At 39.9% G+C, this 11,614-nt stretch overlaps 1 protein-coding gene across 2 annotated transcripts in view; it reads left to right on the top strand.

Annotated features, from left to right (window-relative positions):
* The window catches only part of LOC105918765 (testican-2), a 58,771-nt gene extending 51,068 nt beyond the window's left edge, over positions 1 to 7,703 (top strand). For both annotated transcript variants that reach the window (XM_012853931.3, XM_012853924.3), the window contains 5 exons: positions 1,345 to 1,464; positions 1,566 to 1,784; positions 4,045 to 4,107; positions 6,344 to 6,478; positions 7,397 to 7,703. In XM_012853931.3, the coding sequence (XP_012709385.3) occupies positions 1,345 to 1,464; positions 1,566 to 1,784; positions 4,045 to 4,107; positions 6,344 to 6,478; positions 7,397 to 7,548 (689 nt within the window). In that variant the 3' untranslated portion in view covers positions 7,549 to 7,703. The remainder of the gene's footprint in view (positions 1 to 1,344; positions 1,465 to 1,565; positions 1,785 to 4,044; positions 4,108 to 6,343; positions 6,479 to 7,396) is intronic.
* The last annotated feature ends 3,911 nt before the right edge of the window (positions 7,704 to 11,614 follow it).

Consider the following 11,614-nt stretch of genomic DNA (forward strand, 5'->3'; position numbering starts at 1 on the left):
AGCCACTGGATGTGGTGCGCTGCTGTAAGTTAGCCAGTGCACACAGTTTGTGTAACAGTGCAAATCCTCTAAATAGCTCAACACACAGCCATTAATGTCTAAATCGCTGGCAATGAAAAAATGAATTGTCTGCTTCGGCGTGTTGCGGTCCGTGCTTCCCTCAATGAGCTCTAGCTCCCCACAGCAGCCCCTGGAGACAAGGCACCCTTGTCTTTGTACTCCTCACCTGGTTGCTGACACACACCCTTGACACCATCCGAACCATAAAAGTGTATCTCAGTCTCAGCAGACCACAGGACCTTCAGTAATCCATGTCCTCCGTCTGATTGTCTACAACAAACTGTTTGGGGGCTTCCTGGTGCATCCCTAAAAGAAGAAGCTTCCTTTAGGGATGACCAGTTTGATGCAGTGTGCGCCATATGGTCTGAGCGCTGACAAGATCTTCCGATCTTCAGAGAGTTTCTTGCCATGAGGTGCCACGTTCACCTTCCAGTGACCAGTGTGAGAGCGATAAGACCAAATTTACCACACCTGCCGCCCCATTCACACCTGAGACCTTGTAACCCTAATGACTCCAGGTAGGCCAAATGGCTAATTAGACACAATTAGGACATTTTCAATTAAGGGTGTACTCACTTTTTTGCCAGCAGTTTAGAGATTAAAGGCCGCGTGTCGAGTTATTTCGAGAGGACAGCAAATTTACACTGTTATACAAGTTGTACACTGGCTACTTTACGTTTTATCTAAGTGTAATATCTTCAGTGTTTATCAAATTATATAATTTTTAAGCAGTTCAGTGTTCAGAAGAGAGAATCTGTCTCGTTTTCACAGCTAACAAATCCACCCAACTCTTGTTCCCAAAGTGGGATCAATACTCACCAATACTCAGGGATTATCGTTGGCCAAAGGTTCCCCTTGTGGCTTCCTGCTCTTTCAATCGGGTAGTAATTAATTATTTAGAGCGTAAACAATCTATCAACCGAGCCAAGCAGCATTGATTGGATAGGCTCAGGGGCATGTAAAAATGCCAATTGGCCAAACATGTGAAATGTTACTACAGCTGCAGCCTGGAATACGTGTATCTTGAAAGTAAAAGTGGATTTCCATTGGATAAAATTGAGTTACTGTATCAGAGTTTGATGTAATAAAAATGATTTGATTGACAGACCAGTGGTTTGAATCAATCTAAGCATGAAAGTACAACAGTACGGACTGAAGGCTTTTCTGTGAAGTACACTGGTGCAATTGTTGGAGAACAGAGTGCCTGTCCGTCTTTGAGTTAAAAGTAATTTTGCTGAAGAGAATCTGCCCGACTCTTGAATGTTGGGATGTCCGTTCTCCCAGAGAGCTGCACCGGCCAGGACCTGGCCGATTTGGGCGACCGCCTCAGAGACTGGTTCCAGCTCCTTCATGGAAACGCGAAGCAGAACAACTCTGCCAAGCCGGGTGCCGGCACAGCCTCAGGTTAGAAACTCAGTTGCGCACGCTTACGAACATGCGACTCGATTAAATTGGGCCGTGAAAACAGAGAGAAATGTCAGCGCTGTGCGCTTTGCTTCCGACAGTGCTGGAAAAAAGCCTGGTAGCCAGCTGCAAGGACTCCATCGGCTGGATGTTCTCTAAGCTGGACACCAACAGCGACCTGTATCTGGACCAGGCTGAGCTGGCTGCCATCAACTTGGACAAGTACGAAGTCTGCATCCGGCCCTTCTTCAACTCCTGCGACAGCTACAAAGATGGGAAGGTCTCCACAGCGGAGTGGTGCCTCTGCTTCTGGAGAGAAAGTGAGTGAAAGTAAAGAGGGTGAGCTGAGAGCAAATGTATTCTACGTTTTTACTCTCAGCGGCAGATGGAAAAGGTTGGAATGGCCGCAAAGTGGTTTAAAACAAATGAGGAAAAAAATGATTTCTTAAAGAAATTAATTGTACACATAAAAACATGATCATAAAGATGCATTAAAAGACGTTTGAGATGCAGAGGCTTGTAAAAAATATTACTATCCTTTGATTCTTTTCATTTTATTATGACCACAAAACGTATTTTACCTAAACTTGGAACATTCTAAGGGGTATGAATACTGTAGTAATGTTTCATTGTGTGTGTGTGGGTTAAACAAATTAATACCGCTGTTTAATCAGCCTAACATACAGCCGTTCTAAGAATTCGGCAATTTGTCGTCGCAGCTCGATTAATTCATTCTCATATTCAGCTTTGACAAACGAACCCAGCGTGATTAGAGGTGGAAATCCAGGCAGCACCTCATCTGATTGATTGTCTCCACTAACAAACTTCCCAAGGGCTTTTTCTTCATCCTCCTTTCAACTTTTACTCGCAACAGAACTGTGCGCTGAACAAATCAATCCGTTTTGATTGGAATGTATCAGAGGTTTGCAACTTCAATGCCTTGCTTTTTAGAAAAAAGAAGTCATTGAATTATACGTGCTGCTGACACTTTTTCCCGGATGTTTTTTTTTTTTTTTTTTTATAACTTCACTTAAAAGCTACTACTTCTCAAAAAGTATGTTTTGATTATCTGATTTCGGAGCATTATCTGCGCCACGGTATAATGTTGCACCATGTTCTTGAAATTCAGTTTGAAGTCATCAAAATGGGGCATATCGGCACTGTTTGACCTTTGATTTAACAGGTGACCCCATTGGTCTCCATTGATCAGGTATTTAATGATAATGCAATAGATTCAGCTGGCTACCAAATCAATTCCCAGACAAAGAACGTTTTAACACTTTTAACAAGCTCTGTTTAGCAGTGAACCAAGAAATAAATTTTTGTCCGATGTCCTATCACCGATTATTTGTAAAACTTTCATCTTCAGCTTCCTTTTTTTTGTTATTGATTTGGATAGATCTTTAAAAACAACAAAGATCATCAAAAATGTTTTTACTTCCTGGATAAATTGATTATGTACCTGTTTTTAAAAATATAACAATTATTATTTTTAGAAACGAAAATCATTTCTTGAAAATTTAGTAAAATCTTTCATGCAATGGGACAGAGGGTAAGACCCAACCTAAGAAAAGTACAACATAACTTATTTATTTCTTTACAAAACAGATTATGCCACTATTATTTGCACACCTTAAAATGCTGAAGTGCCCTTTATCACAACACATTTCAATCTTTCCTGCTGGGTCATTTTCAAAACGAACAACTGCTGTGTGCAACTTACCGTTTGAAAGGCAAAAACTCTGCTTTACCATTCTGTCTTAGATTGTTAAACCGCTGATGGACTTAAGAAGCCTTTCTGTGATGGATTAGTAATTATTCATATCAGGAGCGAAGGCGACGGCACTCCGTGCACGTGAAAGAGACCTTTCAGCTTTACACAGCTATGCAGTTAAGACGGATTAAACGTTTGTTCTGTGTTACCTTAATAAGCAAACGATCTATAAACAAAAACCTGTATTTTGCCACTGAGTCCGGGATCTGCTGCTGCTCTGAGCTGAACAATCCTAACGGCCTCACGCTCGACATAGCCTTTCAAGATTATTTTTTAAAAACACACAAAAAGGATTAGAGTTGACATTTCAAACTGTCTTTAGCCTCTTATATTAGTGTTTGCATGTTTAGATTTACTAACGGCATTCCCTGTGGAGTAAGCAGACCCCTACTTTGACTGAGACATTGCTTAAACACTGCCAACATTCCTTTGCAGATAGGGTTTGACTCATCAAAAGGATAAAACAGAGCACCCTGAATGAAAAAGGCTGTAAACTTCAACCAATGCTTGCAATTGGATCTGACGCCCTGGTGGTTTTGACCCAAAGTGTTTTCTACGTCTCTACTTTCATCTGTTCTAGAAGCGCGGCTCGTTCCCTCACCTCGCCTCTTTAGCCGCGTCCATGCGTTCTTTCATCTAAACCCTTCTCGATCAATCGCGCTCCGGGATTTGAAATACAACGCGTCTTAAGCAAATCGATCCGGGGGCCAAAACGTGTAATTATGAAGAGCATTGATTGAGATGAAGTTTGAGGAGAGCACTTTCGGGTTTGTTGTCTGTCATCACTTTTTGTTTGATTCTCGCAGAGCCGCCGTGCCTCGCCGAGCTGGAGAGGATCCAAGTGCAGCAGGCTGCCAAGAAGAAACCTGGTAAGTGCTTTTTTATTTTTTTATTTTTTTTGCATGACGCTGTGAAGTTTCAGATTTGCATTAAGTCCTAAGCTTACACTTTGGACATAAGCTCTCTGGGTAGTCGTCTGAAATCCTCTCCAGGACATGCTGCACTGTCCAAATATGCAGAAGTCACAGCATTCAGCTTATGTTTGCCCTTTACGCTCTCTACAGATTTCCAGGTGCATTTATGGAACAAAGAGGCTGAGGATGCAAACAAGACTCTGTAGGGGGCTAATTAAAGCGATCACAGGCACACAGCACGGATCAGGCCCTAATCAGGCTGGAGGGGATTAGGGGGCAGTGCCGGCTTTGGGAAAGACCAAGGTTAATGTAGACACTTGACTCCAGAAGAAGCTCCACACTGCAGCATCTGCAGCAAATAAACCCACCCGGAGCTTTTTGTTTTCAACTCCAAACTCAGGCAACTTACCCCACTTCTTGTGTTTCCTCTTGTTTTCTCTGCTGTGGGTCAGGGAGGATCTTGGCTGTTAGAAAACTTTGTTCTGAGTTTGACAAGATTGTCCCGAGGGGAGCCGAAGCAGCGGCGCTCTGTCACAGAGGCTGTCACTACGTTTTAACATGCCACTCTGGCGGCATAAGGAAACCGTACAGACAAGCTGTGCGAGATGACATCCAACAGCACATCCGTACGCGTGTAAAATAAACCGAAACACTTTCAGAGTCTCTGTGGTATTTTATGTAACAAAAATAAAACCGATGTGATATTTTTTTTTAGCCTGGATCACTACTGGACCTTTATTCATCAGTGTGAGGCAGCTACAGTGGAGGTCAGCAGTATGAGACCTTTTTTATTAGGCTCTTTTAATTTTGTTTATTAAACATTATAATATTAAATAGAGGTTCAAATAACAAAAAAATAAGATTTTGCACGGGTCAATCTAGTTTGTTCTATAACAGGGGTCTGCTACCTTTACAATCCAAAGAGCCATTTCGCCCTTAAACCAGCAGAAAAGAAACAATTTAGAGCCACATAACCATTTGAAAAAAGACAACTTATATTTTTGAATAAGAATCTACTAGAGGAATTGTGTTGTTATTTTTAATGAATCACAATTTAATTTTCATTTTTAAGGTTTTAAATTAAGAAAAACGTAATGCTTTTGCAAAAACAGAAGGGATCGTTCTGCTATGGGGTGTCAATATTTGTGTAATCTGATGTGAAAAAGTGCTTCCGATTTAATGACAAGACAAAAAAAATTATTAGTTCTTTTAGTGTTATTCAGTACAATTAGAACAAAAAAAACAGAGAAAATGTTGAAAACTATATATATATATATATATATATATATATATATATATATATATATATATATATATATATATATATATATATATATATATATATATGTGTGTGTGTATATATAAACTTTAATTTGCTCTTTATCATTTAAATGAGGATGGCCCAAAGAGCCACTTGCGGCTTCGGAGCCCCTGGTTGTAGCCTTTGTCTATCTTATACTTATACACTCTCGCTAATATTTGAATAAATGTCCCTTTATGAAGCAGCAGAGAAATCACATACCTTTTGTGTAGCCATCAAGAAGCTGCAGGATCTGTATATCTGGCCATTCTTCTTATCAGAAATGCATTTATTAATTTATTTTGTATATATCTTGGTTTAATAGCACAGACGTGCCTTACAAGCATGCACGTCCGTAAATGTTTATAAAGGTTTAGGTCGAAGGCATTTCAGAAACATAATGACACTCCGCTTTAACCTACGTTTCATTCCAAAACCTGTTTGTGATCATTTAGAACGCCCTACTGAGTCAAACTCTCTGACACATAATGTCACCCTCAGGTGAAAGTAAATTGGCTGGGCAATTATAAAACGATCAAGGAACCATCAAGACTCAAGATGATCATAAACTATCTCTGTCCAGAGTGAAGGCAGTTTAACATCAACATACGCAGAGGGTACCAGCCAAGAAAGAAGCCCTGCTCCGAAATTAACAGCTAGATTTTTTTTTATTTTTTTTTTTTGCACAGTTGGGTGATCCAAACGGGACAATTGTCTCACAAAACCTGTATCTCGTCAGTCCATCCTCTAAATGAATGAATCAAATAAGTGATCAGATCTTGATTAATTACATTCTTGCTGATGATGAGTGTATATGAATTTATTATCGCCACTGTATGTGTGACTACAGAGAGGAGCCTGTACATATGCTGTATGTTTGTGTGTTTTTAGGCGCCTATATTCCCAGCTGTGATGAGGACGGCTACTACAGGAAAGTGCAGTGTGATCTGAGCCGAGGGGAATGCTGGTGCGTCGACCTGCACGGAGAGATGATCGGCTCCAGAATCCATGGAAGCCCAGACTGTGGTAAACGGTTTAATGAGCTCCTCCCCTTTTCCTAACATTATCTCCACTTTGTTTCAGCTGAATCCCCCCTCCCCCCCCTCAAAAAAAAAGTTGCTCTTATTTGCATTTTTTCCTGCTTTATTGATAAGAAAAGTCAACCATTTTGATTGCCTTTAAATCCCTACGAGGTTGAGTTTCCACTTTGAGAAAATCAGGATTCTGTTTAAACCGGTCAGCTCACAAAATTGCCACTCCCGTAATCTAAAGACAACATCTTTGTGTTCTTTTCGGCCACACTAACTCAGATAAAAGGTGGAAGTGGTAAAATCTTTTACAGATTCATTATATTATGGCAATTCACTTCACACTGGGCTTTACAAAAAAACAAAAAAAAAACCCGACTATATCTGCTCCAAAATGCTGTGGACCAGCACCCACCGTCTCCTGCTTTAGCAGCAGTTCACTGGCTCCCAGTTTGTTTTTGGGTTGATTTTTAAAATCCTTTTATTTGCTTTAAAATGTCTTCATGGTCCCCGGTGGACTTGATCGTTCCCTAACTATCTCTGACTACGCTGCTAGGAGCAACGTTGGATATGCACTGCAAAAATGGATCTAAAAATAAGTAAAATGTTCTTAAAGTTGGTGTATTTGTCCTTGATTTGAGCAGGTAAATAAGATTATCTGCCAATGGAATGAGTATTTTAACCCCTAAAATAAGATAATTAGACATTCTGTACTTGAAATAAGATGATGGAGATGAGTTGTTCCTATTTTAAGTGCAAAAATCTTATTCCATTAGCAAATCATCTTATTTACCTGCTCAAATCAAGGACAAATACACTCATTATAAGAACATTTTACTTATTTTTTGTTCAGTTTCTGCCATGAAAGACTTGCATTTAGAAAATCTAACCCAAATGTATATTCATCCTCTTCCAGATGAAGCAGCTGGATACTCTGGAGACTTTGGTAGTGGAGTCGGATGGGAAGACGAGGAGGAGAAGGAGGCCGAGGAAAACGGGGAGGAAGCCGAGGAGGAGGAAGAGGAGGAGGAGGAGGGCGAGGCGGACGACGGAGGATACATCTGGTAGAACTGTCTGACCCTGAAGAGCGAGCGCAGCAGCGGGCCTATGAACCAACAGGCATGGCCGTCACCTTTAAGGGGTGAATCTGGAATAGAACTGGAGAGGGATGCAGTTGTTGTAATTGATGTTAAGGTGCCAGACAGGTTCGGTAACGAGACGACGAGCAGTTGTTTTTCTTTCTTAGATACGTGTAATTGCTTCAACCTTTTCTCTGCTTGTGAGCGGCAGAGCTTTGTGTTTTCCTGTCCTGAAAAATGGGGTAGCCACTGACTCTCGCGCCATCGGTGAGTAGTGTCCGTAAAACTTTGTATCTTGTACTTTCACCATCTATGCATAGAGAGATTACAAGTGATTTTTGTATCGTGTGAACAGTTGGTTCAGTGTTACAGTTGCCGTGCCACCCTAAACGGAGCAGAGACTGGGCACGAGACAAACAGTTTGACACTTTGGCAGATAAGCTTATTTGTTTCACTCAAAACGCCGAGACGAGACGATCAATAGCACTCTCGGGTAAATAAGAGGCGAGATAGCTGAGGCCCGAGCAGCCTCAGCTTTGTGGGAAGACCTACGGAGTGAAACGGCGTTCCCGGATTCCTTCCTGAAAAGGGTAGAAATAGGATGTTTGAGGCTTTAGTGGAAAATCCCATATTAGAGTGTTAGGCACCAGACTTTGAAGAGAGTAGCAACACCAGAGGTGAAAATGTTCTAGCATAAATAACTTCTAAGAATTGGATTTTATTTTATTTTTTACACTTTAATGCCTTGAACAAGAACAATATGATGCGGTATTCACTGGCCGTTTTAAAGGACGGAAGGTAAGTGAAATTCATTTTCCTTAAATTATACACTGCAAAAACAGAACTAAAAATAAGTAAAATTTTCTTTAAATGAGTGTATTTGTCCTTGATTTGAGCAGGTAAATAAGATGATTTGCCAATAGAAAAAGATTTTTCCATTAAAAATTGGAACAATTCATCTCCATCATCTTATTTCAAGTGCAGGATGTCTAATTATCTTATTTTAGGGGCAAAGATACTCATTCCATTGGCAGATAATCTTATTTACTGTCTCAAATGAAGGACGAATAGACTAATTTTTAGAACATTTTACTTGTTTTTAGATCCGTTTTTGCAGTGTAGACCAAGCCAATTCAGCACAACTGAAGCACTGATCGATGAAGTGAATAACATTGATTACCCTGCGATAATGTAATGTTCTAGCCAGACATTAACATAAATGCTGCTTTGACACCTACTATCCTCTCAAACACAGACACAGTCCAATTAAAACGCCCCCATCCTGCTCTGCGTCCTTCGTCATGGCCAAGTCTTCTTGCTTAAGCTATAATCCCAAGAGGGTCAGCTGTCAATGTTTGGGTGCTACGTTAGCGCAAGAAACTCAAGAGGTCATTCATTGAGGCTCGCAGAAGTATTCCAACCCTCAGAACCTTCACACCTTTGGCCATGTTGCAAGCAAAAATGTCAGTGTGGTTTGTTGGGATTTAATGATATGGACCAACACAAAGTAGTAGATAACTGTGAAGTGGAATAAAGAGGATGTATTTTTTAACCTTGTTTAATTTTATAAATGTAAATCATAAAGGTGTGGCATGCAAAATTCCCAACTGGATTTAGGTCTGCACTTGGACTGAGCCATGCTAACACATATTAGCTGTGATCTAAAGCATCCTGTTGTAGACCCGGCTGCACTTTCAGCGTCACTGTCCTGCTGGAAGTTGAATTTCTGTTCCAGTCTCGAGTGATTTGTAGCCTCCAACATGTTTTCTTCCAGGATTGTCTTATATTTAGCGCCTCTTTTCTTCCTAACAACTCTGACCAGAACCCCTGTTCCTGCTAAAGAAAAGTACTTTGATGGGCTATTAGGGTTGTGTGCTGAATTAGGTTTCCTCCAAATTAAGCTTTGTTTTTTCATGTGAGCCAAGAAGTTTATTTTGTGTGCTTTAGAGTTCTCCACAACTTTATTCCCGTCCTTTCTGGTGTGATCTTTTGTCTTCCTACTGCTATTTGTTCACAACTGGTGGCACGGGATGTTATTAAAGGGTACCAGAGTAAAGGGGGCTGAAGACAAATTCACGCCTCAGTTTTCAGGTTTTTGATTGAGAACAGTTTTGGAAAACTTCATCATTTTCCTTCTGCTTCACAGTTATGCACTACTTTGTGTTGGTCTGTCACATTAAGTCCCCATTAATACACTGCAACATCAGAAACTGATGAGGCACCTAATTTTGCAAGGTGAGGTTTATCCCCGTGGAGCAGAGCTGCAGCATGATCCGAAGGTTGCTTTATTTTTTACGCTAGACCAGATTATTCCTATTTGTTTCATTCTTGAAATAGAAAAAAAAAAAAAAGAGTTAGAGACAGTTAGATTGATAAATATGTATGTAAATGTAGCATCTTACCTTATGGTTTTAAGGCTGATTTGTAGCAAAATATATATATATATATATATATATATATATACTGGTCAAAAAAATAAAGGGAACACTCTGTGTTACATTTTGATTTTGAAGTGTTCCATTTATTTTTTGACCGCTATATATATATATCTATATATATATATAGATATATATATATACATATATGAATGTGTGTGTGTGTATATATATACACACACACACACATTCAGCGGAATGTAGAAACATAAACCCAGAAAAATTGGGACACTTGAAACATTAGTCATGTTAACCCTTCAGCTGCCCCCCATGCTTCAGACATATTAGCTTGATGTCAACTTTATGATGCCACTAGCGGATAACGTTTGGTATTTTTTTATAAGCGTGTTTGCTAACTAAAATCTCGCGAGCTTCAGCACTGTTTTAGCAATGCGGCACAGCAACGCTGCAACCGGAAGTCAGAAAAGCAGCATTTTAAAACTCTTATTTATTTAATTGATTTTTACCATGCAACCAGCTTTGAAGATAACATAATAGGCCATTCAAGATTAGTGATCATACAGACGCTTCTGGCAGTGCCTGGGATCCCATCAGAGTTTGAGAAGGCAGAGAGAAGCTACGGACGTGGCGCTGCTGAAGTATGGGGTGCTACAAAGTTGTTCCCCCTCTGGAAAATTGTCCTCTCTTGTGCGGGACTTAAAAACACGTGGAACTTTGCAAAAACAGTCTGGACCTGATAATACTTCAACCAACAAAGGTACACTCTTAGACGCTAGCTGTCAAAAGAAAGTCCAAAATATTGCATTTTATTTTTGAAAAAAATAAGAAATGTGCCAAATAAAAATTGTTCCCTCTCATGAGAAGATAAAAAGAAGCAACTTGACAACAGCACAACGGCTGTTAATGTTGCTCGTGAGCCTTGTTTTCTCCACTTTATTTCTGAGGAGCCAACAAATAGGTGTATAAAGGAAGTTATAAATGGTTTTGGTCACTGAGCAAATAATCTTATTTACTAAATTGTCAAACTGTTCCTTAAAAGCTGTTCCGTGGTGGAGTACTGTAAAATTCAATATGTATATACGTCCAGTGGGCAAGTTTAGAGGAGTTCAGGTTGCTGTGGTTTTTAAGCTACCTTCAACGACTGAGATTGCACCATGACACAAAGCAGTTAAGTGTACATGTTTTCTGAACTAAATGGACACGCACAGCTTTAAACGCCCTACTGTACATTTGTAGTTTCAAGGATCCAACAGCAACCACAACAGAAGCTGCTGTTCTCCGCTAACTCTGAAATCATGTCAAACAATGTGCCCCAGCTGTTATTTTTCTGAGTTTGCAACTTGAAATACTGGATTTTGTGTTTGGAAAAAAGACAAAAAAAAAAAAAAAAACATGCATTACTTGAAGTTATTTGTGTATACTTGAATTCACACTGTAGTTTTTTTTCCCCCCCTATGCGAGTAATGTTGCCATGTCTTTCTTCATGCTATCAACAGAGCAGATGTTTGTTTTTAGTATTGCATGTTAGTAAGAATGTACTATGCTGAGCACTTTACAAATAAAGGCACTGAGGCCAAGCTGTGTGGAGACATCAGTTTTTTTTTTCTGACTGTCCTGAAGAGTGAAACAGATGCTTTAGACAGAATTTAGGCACCGGGT

The sequence above is a fragment of the Fundulus heteroclitus genome, chromosome 10 (genome assembly GCF_011125445.2).
Source record: "Fundulus heteroclitus isolate FHET01 chromosome 10, MU-UCD_Fhet_4.1, whole genome shotgun sequence".
In the NCBI taxonomy this organism is placed as follows: Eukaryota; Metazoa; Chordata; class Actinopteri; order Cyprinodontiformes; family Fundulidae; genus Fundulus; species Fundulus heteroclitus.